This window comes from Equus przewalskii, chromosome 1 (assembly GCF_037783145.1).
Source record: "Equus przewalskii isolate Varuska chromosome 1, EquPr2, whole genome shotgun sequence".
NCBI lineage: Eukaryota > Metazoa > Chordata > Mammalia > Perissodactyla > Equidae > Equus > Equus przewalskii.
In genome coordinates, this window is record NC_091831.1 from 76450186 (window position 1) to 76465710 (window position 15525).

At 34.5% G+C, this 15525-nt stretch overlaps 1 protein-coding gene across 9 annotated transcripts in view; it reads left to right on the top strand.

Moving 5' to 3' along the window:
• ARID4B (AT-rich interaction domain 4B) overlaps positions 1-15525 on the top strand; it is a 149039-nt gene that overhangs the window by 64939 nt on the left and 68575 nt on the right. For all 9 annotated transcript variants that reach the window (XR_011524926.1, XR_011524925.1, XR_011524927.1 and 6 more), the window contains exons 4-7: positions 2512-2577; positions 5580-5670; positions 8033-8112; positions 13348-13439. Coding sequence is in view for 6 of the 9 variants with exons in the window: in XM_008515048.2 (XP_008513270.1) it covers positions 2512-2577; positions 5580-5670; positions 8033-8112; positions 13348-13439 (329 nt within the window). In the remaining 3 variants the exon portion in view is untranslated. The remainder of the gene's footprint in view (positions 1-2511; positions 2578-5579; positions 5671-8032; positions 8113-13347; positions 13440-15525) is intronic.

Sequence of the window (15525 nt, forward strand, 5' to 3'; positions counted from 1 at the left end):
GATAGTCTTAGATAACAGTGAAATATGGTAGATCTCGTTTTTTATCCTCTATCTTTGTTGAAAAATCTTTCTGAAATACTTGTTTTGTCTCAGATAATGCAGAAAAAGAAATGTAATTGTTTATATTTTAGTATATTATCAGTGGTGAAAAATATGAGACAAGTGCAATATTTGAAGTTATTTAGTTATCAGTTATTTATTGAGTGGCAAACTGTGCAGGGTACTCGTAGGTGAGGAGGAGGATGAGGATATGAGAATGACCTCATTTCTGTCCTCAAGGGATTTATAACCGAGATTAACAAATACCCTGTAAAACATTGGTTTGAGTGTCACCAGTTAAAGAGGCCATAGAGGTATGGTACTTCCAGTGGAGAGTATCAGAGTCTCTTCTGGAGCTTTTTCCATGTTTATATGTGTAGGTTTCTTCCTTATTCATGTATGTGTTGGAAAAAGCTTCCTGGGTGATTCTAACTTACACTCCTAGTTAAGAACCGTTGTGATAAGGTCTTTAAATTAGCTGTAAGCCTGTAGGATGCTACTCTTGACCCCACCCTGCCTTCAGTTTTCACATGTTTGGTGCCTGTGAATTCTTTTGTGATTTGATTATGCGAGTACTCTTATAAGTTCTTACAGTGGCATTTCCTGTTCTGATTTCTCACACTAGTGTTCCCTGAGCACTCATTTTTTTGCCACTATTATCTTAGAGATGAAGAGAAAGCTTTTTATCAGTTTTCTCACTTTTCCAGACAGGGCTACTGCTAGCACGTGTAACACTCTAGTGTGAATTAGACAAAAAGCCCTCCCTCCTGGTGGAGAGCCTTGTTAGCAGAGCTTGGCATACAGATAAGCACTTTTGTGCCTGTTAGAAAAAGGTGTTCCCTTTGGGCCCCAGCAGTGTTACTCTATGGCCCGTGCTTTGGTCTGCAGAGCACAGGCTGGCCCTGACTTTGCAGTCTCAGCTGGGTATTTTGTAATGAATGAACCAGCTAAATGACATGTAGTGGTCCAGCCATTTCTTGCTATTAATAAAAGGAAGAAAACCGTTAGTCTCTTCTGTCTCTATTGGTAACACAGAGTACCAATACCTTGTGCCTTATAAATAATGGATATCTAAAACTTACTGTTAATTTTTGTGGTTGCTCTAAAAATCTGTATGATTCAAAGTTAATGATTTTTCTCAAGAGATGTGATAGTATATTCTATGATTCAACGTTAATAAAATTTTCAAAACTTTGTTGATACACATCTTCCCCATCAGTTTTCATTGATTGAGCATTTACTATGTGCTAAGCACTATATTAGGTATTGAAACTCTAGTGTTAAGTTCTGGTCCCCATCCCTAAGTGGCTTACAGTCTAGATGAATGGTGCAGATACCTAAACACATGATTTAAGTAAAGCATGGTAGTGCTTTTGTGTGAGACAGAAATGCCTAGGATGCTGTGAGTACAGGACGTGTTCTTTCATAGCTGGTTTGTGAGCCTATTAACTAAACTGATTACCACACACATCCATTAACATTAACCATGTTAATGGTTCAGGTTTGCTTTGTATAGGGAAAACAACTTTTTCTGTACTGGATACTGGAAGCTACCTTGTTTTTCACCAACTAATTGAACCTTTATTTTAACTTACTCTGCTCACGTCTGGTTTTTGGTTTTCTGATTTCTACACTGATACAGAGAGTACAGTAAAGTTCTGGAGCTAGACTGCCTGAGTTTGAATCTCAGCTCCACCATGTACTAGTTCTGTCATCTTGGACCAGTTTCTTAGACTTTCTGTTCCTCGGTTTTCTTATCAATAAAATGTGAATAATGATACCTACCTAATAAGGTTGTTCTGAAGATTATATGTTTGATGCTTGAGCCTGATGCTTGGCTCTCAGTAAATGTTTGTTGCTACTGCTTATTATTAAGTTAGGCCTTCACAAAGTGTTATAGTACCTAATACCTGAAAAACTCTGCCTCTTTTTCCCTCATTTTTCAGGGAAAGAAATTACACAACTGACCTAATAACTAATAGTATTGAATGAAGTATAATATGTGAAACATTAAGTAATTTAGTCTAGGAAGTTGTCGGATTAAAAAATAAATCTTTCAGTTAATCTAGTTAGGGATTGAGATCTTGTATAAACTAAGTAGCTGTTTGTTTAGATTACTTGTAATAAAAATGAATTCGGGGCTGGCCCGTGGCCGAGTGGTTAAGTTTGCACCCTCCGATTCAGTGGCCCAGGGTTTCACTGGTTTGGATCCTGGGTGTGTACATGGCACCGCTTATCAGGCCATGTGGAGGCGACATCCCACATGCCACAACTAGAAGGACCCACAGCTAAAATATACAACTATGTGCTGGCGGGATTTGGGGAGAAAAAGCAGAAAAAAAAAATTGGCAACAGTTGTTAGCTCAGGTGCCAATCTTTAAAAAAGAAAAAACAATGAATTCATGCATTGATGAACTTGTGTTGTTTGATTTTTTTTTTTTTTTGGTGGCTAATTAAATGTATAATCTCTAGGTAACATTTAGGCATGATTCCTCAACAGTGGAAGTTCAGGATGACCATATAAAGGGCCCACTAAAGGTAATTCATTTATTTATTCATTATTATTCTAATGCTTCAATGGGAAACATTAAATACTCAGTCATTTCTTTTTAATTCATCAGCTATTTTTGTTATTGAGTTGATAAATATGTGATTCTCTCTAAATAGACTAGTAGAAAAAACTAGATTTACTGTTCAGTAAAACCCGATATGATAGTAAAAGCTAACTGCATTCAGAAATAAAGTGAACATCAAGGAACCATTGACTGCTTTTTCTCTTCTCATCTGTTTTGGTCTCACCATGTTTCACTTACTAAAACGGTGGATTTTCCAGAGTTAATAGATGATGAACTAGGGATTAAGTGATGTAAGTTCCATGATGATGTGAAAAGTGAGAAAAAAAAACAACAAAAAAACCCTCAGAGCAACTACTGGCAAATGAAATTTAGACTTTTAAAGGCTCATCAGGCAATTGTAAGTGATGAATATGTTCATATGTACAGAGAGTTTTATTTCTTGGCATTCGTTTTTCCTTATTGGCCAGTGAAAGAAATGCTCCTTTACTTTCTATTAGAGAGCAAACTGAAGGGAATGCGTGGGTAGCCACTATATGCTCTTTGGCTCCTTGGACTGTCTGAAAATGGACAGTGCCTCCGCTAGGTGAATTTTAAGAAATGCTAACAGAATTGATGAAACATTTGTAGATGCAAGAAAAATCCTTTACTGGTGAAGCTATACTTTTTGGAAAATTAGACAGATGGGTGTACCTGCGTTTTTTTGTTTGTGGTTGATTTTTAAACTTTTAATTGGATCCCCAGGGCATTAGTACCTTGCATATATAGGAGGTACTATGGAGGACTAACATTTGTAAATTTGTTTTTTTATCTTGCCTTGTAAAAATTATTTTCCACCATTTCTGTTTTGTAGGTGTCATCTTTAATGTTACATGCACATGTTCATCACTTGCAGGGACAAAAGGACAAAAAATGTACACTTACAATGTGATGTTAACCACCATTTATTTAGCACCTGGTGTGTGCCAGTACTGTGCTAGGTTTTTTGCACATAATTATCTTAGATAATTCTCATAACAGCTCTTTACAGAAGAGGAAACTGAAGGGAGGTAAAGTAATTTGGCCAAGGTCTTACAGCCAGTAATGGAAGAAGCAAAATTCTGATAAGCTTACAGCTTATATACACCCCCATGCCTTGTTTGTGTTTTTGCCTCACACCAGCATAGCTCATGACTGCTTGACTGCCTTATTCACCTGGCACAGGCCAGCTGGTATCAAATACAAAAAAATCGTCAGTGTTGCGAAGGGGTAGAAAAGGTGACTACTTTCATTCTCAGGTCATCTTTCTCTCCTTCTGCTCCAGCCTCTTATTGTGGCATAGTTGGTTTATTTTGCTTGTTTGGTTTTTCTTATTTTATTAAAATTTTCTTTGTGATTAGGGCTTGGGACCATTTTGATTTTAACATAGGAAAATGTATTAAATTTTGGTCTCAAGACTGTTAAAGTATTTTTGTCTATAGATTTTGAATTGTTCCCTAATATACTTTCTGTCAGCTACTAGCTGATAGAAAGCGTCAGCACTTGGATAAATGTTTCGCTTAGGATAATGCCCTCAAGGTCTATCCATGTTGTTGCAAATGGCAAAATTTCGTTCTTTTTTTATGGCTGAATGGTATTCCACATTTGGAATGGAATGGTATACACATATACATACACACACAGACGCCTCCACATCTTCTTTATCCATTCATCCATCGATGGACACTTAGGTTTTTTTCCATATCTTGGCTAGTGTAGATAATGCTGCAGAGAACATGGGGGTGCATATATCTTTTTCAAATTAGTGTTTTCATTTACTTTGTATAAATACCCAGAGGTGAAATTACTGGTTCGTATGGTAGTTCTGTTTTTAATTTTTTGAGGAACCTCCATACTGTTTTCCGTAGTGGCTGCACCAGTTTACATTCCCACCAGCAGTGCACAGGTCTTCCCTTTTCTCCGTATCCTTGCCAACACTTGTTATTTCTTGTCTTTTTGGTAATAGCCATTCTAACAGATATGTGGTGATGTGTCATTGTGGTTTTGATTTGCATTTCCCTGATGATGAGTGATGTTGAGCACCTTTTCGTGTACCTGTTGGCCATCTGTGTGTCTTCTTTGGAAAAATGTATATTCAGATCCTCTGCCTATCTTTTAATCAGATTGTTCCCTTTTTTTGCTATTGAGTTGTTTGAGTTCTTTATATATTTTGGATATTAACCCTTTATCAGATATATGATTTGCAAATTATTTTATCACATTTAGTAGGTTACCTTTTCATTTTGTTGATGAATTCCTTTGCTGTGCAGAAGCTTTTTAGTTTGATGTAGTTATAAAGACCATAAAAATGTAATCATTATTTTCTTGATCAGATGGAAAACATTTTAAGTAATTGTCATTAGGTACATTTTAACTCTAAAGGAGACCTCAAAGATATTTCTTTCTTTTTTTTTTTCCTTCACACATCTCTCTCTCCCCTGTTCTTTTTTCTCCCCGGCTTTATTGAGATATAATTGACGTAAACACTGTGTAAACACGTTTAAGGTCTACAACATGTTGATTTGATACACTTAATATATTTCAATATGATTACCATCAAAGGTATTTCTTGATTGTCCCTACCCTTCCCCAGCGTCCTTGAAAGAGGAGTGGTAATATGGGGCAAGAACAGTCAATTTTGCAGAGAGTGGTTCTCAAAGTGTGGTCTCAGGACCCTTGGGGATTCCCCAGACCCTTTTAGGGAGATGGTAAAGGCAAAAATATTTTCATAATAACGCTTAGATATTATTTGCCTTTTTCACTATCTTGACATTTTTACTGATGGTACAGAAACAGTGGTGGACAAAACTGCTGGCACCTTAACACACATCAAACCAGTAGTTATTTTATTCTTCACCACCATGCACTCAATTAAAAAAAAAAAAAGCCAGTTTTGGGTTTGTTCATTTATCTTCTAAAAGTTTTTCTAACTATTTTTTAATACTTCAGGTTGGAGCTATTGTGGAAGTGAAGAATCTTGATGGTGCATATCAGGAAGCTGTTATCAATAAATTAACAGATGCGAGTTGGTACACTGTAGGTAAGGGAATAAATCTTAAAAAATGTATTTTCAAAGATAATACTGCAAAATTTCCTTGATTTACTCCCTCCTTTAATACCATAGACGTGATTACTGTTAATGGTTTTTCTCTTTCCAGATTTTTAAAAAATTTATTTCTTAAATATGTGCATAATGTAATTTGAAATTATTTAGTGTACATATTATACAGTTGGATAGAAGCTTTTTTCACTCCAAAGTATGTCTTAGAGAAATTTTTTTTCGATCTTAACTTTTTAAGTATACATTTCAGTAATGTTAAGTATATTTATGTTGTGCAACAGAGAAATTCTTTTAACTGTAGTATTACATTTCATAATAGTTGATATACCATAATTTATTTTCTTTTGAACTGATGATGCCAGTTTTCTTGCTCTTACATTAAATACTGGGTTGAATGTCTTTTGTACGTGCACATTCTAGTATTTCCCTAGTGTATACATTGGGAACTAGAAATAGATTGAAGAGAATGTGCTTTTAAAACTTCAGTAGATAATGAAAACTGCCTTTCTAAAAGACTGTATTAATTTGCACTCCCATGAATAGTATGAGTGTACTTGTTTTGCCAGCTCTTGTCAGATTTTATGTTACCAATCGTTTTTAATTTTTGCCCATCTGGACAGAAAATAGTATCTCAGTTTTAATATGCCCCCCCATGATTACTAATAAGATTGAACGTCTTTTCATATGTTTATTGAAAGGAACATCATTTCATTTGTTATTTTTCTCTTTTGAATTGCTAACTTATGGTGTCTTCCCAGTCTCCCCCTTTCCTCTTGGGATGGTTATTTTTTTCTTATTATTTTTAGGATATGAGTTCTTTATGTATTCTGAATATTAACCCTTTGCTACTTTAGTTGTATTTTTTCTCTATTGCTTTACTGTTATTTCTGCTATAGTTTTCCTGTAGTCACCTTTTCCTTTGTAGTTTCAGTTTTGAATTTTAAGAAGTCTTCCCTTCTATCACTGTTATAAATTTATTTTCCAATGTATTCTTCAATTTATAGGTTTATTTTTGTTTTACAAATAGCTTTTTATTTCACCTGCAGTTTATTTTTTTGAACATTGTGAAATATGATCAAATATTACTTTTTTGCAAATCTATGCCCAATTATCCCAGTATTATTTGTTGAATGGTAGCAATTCTTTCTCTTTAATGACCTCAGAGATGAGAGTAAACACCTTGTAAAATGTCTTTGGTGATGTCAAAATTTGATGGAGCTTTGAAATAGTATAGATGAGTTTTGTTTATATTTTTGTGGGATCAGAAAAAAGTCTGGTGAAGAGAGAGAAAATCTGATTTTGCAACATAAGCAAGTATTTGACTTTATGTAGGTTATAAGACTGAGCAATTCTATATAGAAAGTCTAGATGGTAATTAGTTCTGGTAGTCAGTCTTCATAAATGTGGCACTTTTATTGTTGAATATTTTAGTTACAACATTTAAAAATGTACTAAAAGTTATTTACCCAGTCTCTCGTAATGTGAAGTCTCACATAATGTATGAGAACCTAATTTTGCTACTTAGGCAAAAGTTGCTACTTCTAAAATCAAGGCCTGGTAACTTTAAAATAGAGGAACTCTCTTCCATGATTTGTGAGGAATGTAGTATATGCTAAAATTATATCATAAAATATGCATATATTCTGTGTGTATATAAACTTACAGTAAATTTGCTGGGACATTTTAGTACTTTAAATAAGTAGTTTTCAAGTTAGGGCAAATTTGCCACCCAGGGAACATTTGGGAATATCTAGAGACATTGTTGTTTGTCCCAGCTGGGAAAGGGGCACTACTGGCATCTGGTGGCTAGAGACAGGGATGCTGTTAAATATCCTGCTGTGCACAGGGTAGCCCCCCATGACAAGGAATTACCTGCTCCAAAATGTTAGTAGTGCTGAGGTTGAGAAACCCTGCTTTAAATCATCAAAACGGAGTAATTTTTTAGGAGCATTCTGAATATATAAATTTGTATTCTTACTTTCTGTTTCTTTGGTAAATCTGTCAGTGTTTACCAGCATGAAAACTTGCCTTTCCTTTACCGTACTGAGAAGGATTAATTAGCATTTTAATGGTAACTCTGAAATGCTAACTTATTTTTATGTGGCGTTTTCTGTTTCGGGAAGATATTTTCATTTCAGGTATATTATTTCTTTTTTGTTAGAAATTGGAAAAGGTACTCTATATTTGAAGTTGTCCATTAGGAAACATAAAATGTGAACTGAATTTCAAATGTAATCTTCTTAGTAGCTCTATTTGCACTCAGGAAATTAACTGATAATTTAAATCATCTTGTTAATCTGAAAAACCCTTCAATAGTTTCCATTTTTACCTCTCCTCATAGTTTTTGATGATGGAGATGAGAAGACACTGAGACGATCTTCACTGTGCCTAAAAGGAGAGAGGCATTTTGCTGAAAGTGAAGTAAGTAATCATTTAACAAATGAACATGTTCTAATATTTTGTATTGGGGGGAGCAAATTTGTGTTTTCTCAACTCAAGCAACTTGTTAATCAGAAAAATTGATTAATACGTAATACCATTGTAATGTAATCTTTGAAGCCCATTTAAGGCCTTGTGTTTGAGTGCCAGGTTCTAGATTCTTTTTTGTCTAAAAGTATTTTAGCCTTTGTCCACAAAGAAAATACAATTGGCTTGTTTAATTGTTATCTTTGGCAACTTTTATAGAGACTCCTTTAATTCAAAAATAACTGTAGAAAAGAGATATCTGATTTCTAATCCACTTGAACCCCGTCATCCTTAAAGCCTATGTAGATACTACAAGCAATCTCTCACTACAGTACTGATAGCTGACATTATTATAGCCTCTTCTCAGAGAAGCCTTGCCTGACTGCCCTTCCTAAAATAGTCCCTTCCATTCAAGGTTGGCTTAGTTTTCTTTATAGCATGTATCATTCTCTGACATCAAAACAGTAAATGTGCCTATTTGTTTATTGTCTGCCTTCTTCACTAGAATGTGTCACAGGGCAGGGATTTTGTATGTCTCCTTCACCACTTTGTTCCCAATTCCTAGAACAGTGCCTGGCACAGAATAGGAACTGAATAAATGATAGTTGGATGAATAAATGAAGTGCTTACATTTGCCAGGGACTTTGCTCAGTGCATTTACAACATTTTCAGGTAGATACCAGTATTATCTTTAACTAACTCATGGTCAGAACTGGTTCTCAGACCAGCACTTTCTAGCACCAAAGCCATGCTCTAAAATTGAAAGGTGTTGTTAAGGTATTAAGAATAGAGGGGTCACAAAGTTTTGTAAATCATTGGCCTACAATTCAGTATTTTAAAAATGGACATATTGTTAGAAATAGTGTTATATTCTCTAGTACAATCTATAAATATTAGTTAATGCACAGTGTGGCTGAACCAAGATTTATTTTTTCTATTCACTATTTAGAACAATGTTTCTTTGGGGACATTTTAATTTTGCTTATTAAACTACTAGACTTTGTTTTATGGTTTTTTGTTTTGAAAATATTTTCCCTTCCCTTAAATGAGTGAATTGCTGTTTTAATTCAGAATTTGGGACATGTTCTCTGTATTATGATCCCGGCCTATCTTTTCCATCTCCTATTCTCCCATTTTCCTGTCCTTCTACCTTAGAAGACTACTTGTTATTTCCAGATGGTGGTTCCTTTTTCTTTTCTTGGTTTCTGCTGAGCCCTACTCCTCTTACGGCCACTAGAAATGCTTCCTCTTTCCTGGACCTCTAAGCAGATTTGATCTCTTTATCCTTTGGTCCTTTTGCACTGCTGCTGTTCTTTTTGTTTTTTGTAATTGACGTTATATTGGCTTATAACACTGTGTACACTGCTCTTATTCTTATTTTATGGTCTTTTGAGTTACTTTTCTTATTTTCCCTATAAGATTTTAAGCTGGTTTTGGGGAATAGCCATGTTTTTGGCATCTTGATAGGCTCTCCTTTCCCATCAGTGTTTTCTCCACAAAAGCATTCAGTAAATATTTGTTGAATTAATTGTGAAGTTTTAAATATAGGAAATACATACATACAGCTTTGAGGCAAGTGTAGTGAATTTGGCTTTTTACATTGATGAAGTGACAGAATTCTTTCTGAATTTTTATAATTCTTAGAAATAATTTCATTTCCCTTAGTTAGAACATGTGTACAGGGGTCGGCCTGGTGGCGCAGCGGTTATGTGCACACGTTCTGCTTCAGTGGCGCGGGGTTTGCTGGTTCAGATCCCGGGTGTGGACATCGCACCATTTGTCATGCCATTGTGTGGTAGGCGTCCCACGTATAAACTAGAGGAAGATGGGCATGGATGTTATCTCAGGGCCAGTCTTCCTCAGCAAAAAGAGGAGGGTTGGCAACAATTAGCTCAGGGCTAATCTTCCTCAAAAAACCAAAAACAAAACAAAACAAAATAAATAAATGGGACTATATCAAACTAAAAAGCTTCTGTACAGCAAAAGAAACAATCAATAAAATGAAAAGACAACCAATGCAAAGAGAAAATACTTGTAAATCATATATCTGATAAGGGATTAATGTCCAAAATATATACAGAACTTATACAATGGAGGAAAAAAAAACGAACGTGTGTACAATTATAGTAAGTAAATGAATATGGGGGCTTGAAGACTTGATTTTTCACCTCTTAGGTGAAGGCGTGTGTCTTAGTTGTTTAATCCACAGAAATATATAAAATGTTAATTTTATTTTTGCCAGGAGAATTTTAAGTTGGGATAGTTCTTAAGACAGTTGTAGCGTAAAGGCTGAAGCAATATGAGCAAGTAGCTCATTGTATCCTCCTTAGGTTCAAGGATGAAATCAGTTTTACTCTGTGTGTCTGTACATGTTACACTTAATGTTTTGCTAGAGGGCAATTGGAATACTGGTATATTATTCCTTACCCCATTCCCATATGCCAGGTGCTGTGCTAGGTACTAGGGACACAAGGGTAAGCCAAGTAGACATGGAACTTATGCTCCAGTAACTTAAGATCTATTGAAGAGAGAAAGCATTAATCAAACAATCAAAAAATATTTTAAAATTGTAAGTGTGTTAAGCTCTGTGAAGACATGGCCAGGAGTTTATTGAATCTACCGTCTATATATTCTTTCCCTTTATTTGATATTTTCAAAAACACAGTTTTAATTTTTTGAAAGACTAGTCGGAATATTGTTATTATGAGTAGTAACTGTGGCCTTTGAGAGAAAAGCCACATTGTACTGGCAGTATTTTGGGTCACTAATTCCATTAATAAGCTACATACCTAAACAGAGACTTAAAATCAAGATTTACATGATAAGAGATCACAATAGCACTTCCGTCAGTTTGAATTCCAGCAGTGAAATCTCTGTTTCTAGCCATAACTACCTTAGTGAGGATGTTGCCCACTGTCTGACATTTGTCAGAGTGTTTGGGTATTTCTACAGAGCATTCATAATTTGAATATTATCCAAAAGTAGTTTCATCAGCTGATATTCTCTCTGTGCATTTACTAGATGCAATTGGAAACTCTAAAGAAAGGTTAGATAAAATCCCAGCTCCATATTTCCTGCAGCCCATTTTAGGTAACAGGGCTATAGGGCATGTTGCTTCTAGGCCTGTGGAATTTTCTTTGAGCCTTTAATATAGCCAGGAATTTCTGGGTTTTGCTCTTTAGGTATAAGATGACAAATTCTACTCTCCCCTCAGTCTTTTCTATCACTTGAAGTAAAAGTTCTCCTGCTTTCCTGGACATAGATTGAGGCCAGGGACAGAGACATTGCTTCTTAGTGATCTAACTCTGTTACATACTAGCAAGAAACTGTGGTTTATTTGAAAATTTCTATATGTGATTCCTAGATAACTCTTTAGAAATCCTGGATATTTTTTTTTCCTGTAACAAGTGAAATGACTAGCAGACGCTTAAAATAGAAATCATAGTACTTAGTAGAAATTCCTGCTTTCAAGAGAGCAACCTTAATTTTAAGGAATGAGGAGGGGCATTTAATCCATCTGTTAGCTTGACAGCAAGTGAATCCAGATTAATTATTTTCCCTGTTTGCCAAGTACAGTACCTTGAAATTTTCTCCCCTGGGAAGCATAATTGGGAGTTAATGACAAGTGACTTCTAAAGAGTTTCTGTTTGGCATATTACTGTATTTGGGCCAACTTTTGCCTCCAAATAATATTTTTAAAATGCCCGACTTACAAACTAAGTTTGAAAAATTAGTTCTTTTGCCCTACAAAAGTTATGATTTTTATCTGTGTTTTGAAGGAATCAATCTTCATTTAATACTTTATGGCTAGTATCTTTTTTCTATACCATATTCTTTGTTGTTGCATACATATATCTATGTACCTTAAATGGGTTTATATTTAGTCTAACAAATTATGCAAAATAGATTGTTAATTTGCATCCCTTTTCACATTTTAGTTCATCATTGTTTCAACAAAATTATCTCAGTTTTAAAATTAAAAGTTAAAAATTTTCTTTTAAATATTAGCATTAGTTTGTATTTAGCTATCTGATCTTTAGATCTAAGTTGATGGACACCCTTTCATATGACACCCTGATTTGTAACTTCAAGAAGTCTTTGTCCTAAGTAGTTCCTCACCCTTGCTTCCATCCTGACAGTTTTCGTGGGATCTTTAGTTCCCCTGGTGTTTATGAAATTATCTGTAATAGCAGAGGTATTATCAAAGGGATGAAAGGAATAAAATCTTTAAAATGCAGAAGTAGTAGGAATATTATCAAAATTGATATTCCGAGAATCATGCTAGTTGAAATAGTATTTTTGATATGTTAACTTTTTAGATATGTAAACCTTTTCGGGAAATAATAGCAAGAAAAAAATCTAAGAAGTGTCTGATATTGAGTAAAGAGAATCATTCCCAAATCCATTTTTCTTCATTCTGCTTTTAAGCATCAACCATTTCCTTGCCTAGAAATCATTATTTTTGGATGAGGTGAGGGACGAAGGGATTGACATGAACTGACAGTTGATTACAAGAAAAAGAATGTTCATTTATTGATTATTATCTTCATACCAAGCACAATGTTGGATACTGCAGATTAAAAAGGAAGGGAAAATCAAAGTAAAATATTAAATATAGAAAAACTAAATTTTACGTTTTCTTTAAAAGAGGTTTATTGCAGAAAATGTTTCCAAAGTAGTAATATAGCCTATCTGAAGCCTTTTTTCAAGCACTTGATGCTTATCCTGATAATTAGTTTTGTTTCTGTTGCTTATTAAGAATTCTGTTTTATGTGCTATGATTCCCTGTGTACAACGAAAAATTTGAGCTGCAATTGACCCCAATCTAGGAGTTACTTAGGTCCTTAGATATAGGTGTCTTATCTCTCAAATCTGTGTTTCTGCTGAGCTGTTTGTTTTGTTTTGCCTTTTAATCATACTTAGAAGTCTGTCAACCTTCAAATAGATAATGAAATCATCTAGAGAGATCAGCTAAATTTCTTTTCACTTTTTCAGTAATGGGCTCATTCATCTTTATTCTAATATCTTTGAATTGAGAATTTTCTATCTTTAGGAAAGTTGTATTTTAGTCTTCCTTGGGGGAAGTTTTTAATCTCAAAATCTAAGCATATTCTTAAACTGATTTGGTTTAAAAAGAGAAAAGAACTTGCAACGTAATAATTTTTGATGGGTTTATGTTCTTACCCACAGACATTAGACCAGCTCCCACTCACCAACCCTGAACATTTTGGCACTCCAGTCATAGGAAAGAAAACAAATAGAGGAAGAAGATCTAATCATATGTAAGTCCATTTTCATAACTGCTAGTTGAACCTGAATTCATTTCTCCTTCTAATATTGTTTTAATAGTTATTAATTTTAAATTGTAATTTGCAAAATACTAACTGGATCTAATAATAATTTCAGATCTAATAGTAATTTCAGACTCCTTAGCATGGGTGCTTGAAGTTCTCCTTGCTCAGCCAACCTTAACATTGTTTATCTACCTCTCATTTCTCCCTACATGTATCTTGATGCTGTAGTCAAAATGCAACTAGTCAGTATTGCCTGAATACATCCTTTGTTTTCCTGATACCGTGCTTTTATTCTTGCTGGTTTTTTCTGTCTTAAATGCCCCCCTTCCCTGTCAATGTCTCACTCATTCTTCAGTTCTCAGTAGAAATGCTCCCACCTTTATATGCACACCATTTTGTCTCCCCACTCTTTCCTTGAAAACAGACATGTTTTTCTCTCCTCTGAACCCTCTAAATTCTTTGCATTTATCTAACATCATAGACAATATTTCACCTGTTACCATTGTAGTGTTTTGTTTTCCCTTCCTAATCCTTTTAATTCCCCTGACAGCAGAAACTATCTTACTTATTTTTATGTCTTCTTGCAGTTGTGACACATATCCTATATATTTTAACAAATTACTTTTGGTAAAATGTGCCTAAGCTCTAAAAGGCTCTAAATTAAAAAGCATCACAAGGTCAAGGGCTTGTGAAATTTCAGGTCATCAGAGATAAAGAAACAATCTTCAAACAGTTCAAGAAAGAAAAAATATTTATTGCGAAGGATTGAGAGGCAGAATGGCATCAGACTTCTCAATAGTAACGCTAGGTGTGAGTAGGCAGTAGAATGCAGAATGAAGGAATGGAAGTCTGTTAAAAAGGAGGACTTGATTACCTAATATAATGGAACATTGTGGGGAAGTTAAAGATGTGATGACAAGTAGGGAAAAAAATAGCAAAAGTATTTAGTAACTCCCCCACCCCCCCAAATTATATGAGAAAGGAAAACTATGTTCACAGGATGGAGGCTGGGGAGGTGGCTTAAATGTAAAAGTCAAGTCCTTGTAACAGTGGGAAGGCAATAGAATAATGCCTAAAATGTATAAATAAATGCTGCTATAATATTATTTAGAGACGAGGTAGTAACTGTCAGAGAAACAGAAAGAGTTCGGCTTCCCTGGAGCAGAAGGAAGTTGGAAGGGATGAGACGGGAGAATATAGTTTCTAGTTTATTCTATTGGAGGTTATTTTAAAAACAATTTTGAATATTTTACTTGGATAAAATTTTGATAATTTTAATGTGCCTAAGCCCAAATATTATCAGAGTAGCTATTAAAAATAAATATTAGTTGAATTATTGAAAACTTTAGTGTAAGTGAATGCCTTCATTCAATATGTAGAATCAGGTATTAAATCTAATTGTGGCTGAGCTGTGGAGATAGAAATTGGGTTAACGCTATTTCTTATTTTACATATTTCAACCTTACAGCAAACCCACGAAGGTAGGTATTGTTTTTATCCCAACAAGAAATTGGCCGCAGAGACAGAACACAGGAAGGAAAGGACCAGGACTTAAACTCATCTGTGCTCCACAGGCCTTTTCTTATTCAGTTGATTGACTCTTTTTTTGTTTAGATAGAGTACTTCAGTTGGTTTCCAAATTAGTTTTAACAGTAAATAAAGATGCATTTGAGGGAGGAAGTTAAAAAACTAATCCTTGCATTGAAAAAATATTTAATATTACTTATTTTTCTACTATAATTGTGATTTAGGTCATGCATTTTTTTCTCTCTGAATCTTTTAGAGAATGTTTTTCTTAATTACTAGGTGAATAATTTCTTTCACTTGTGATTTAGCTTGCTGGTGACTTGATTATTTTTAGGATACTCAGGTTGTAACTATTCTTTACTCTTCTGTGTATGTCATTTAAAAATTGAGTGTTCTAGCCAGAAAGAAAAATAAATGAAAAATGTACGATGGCATTATTAGAATGGAGTCCTGGTGTGATTATTAGCTGTTATTGTGATCTAATAATGTTTTCAGTTTTTCTGAAGGGCTATTATGTTGCTGTAAAATATTCACTTGAAGCACTTAT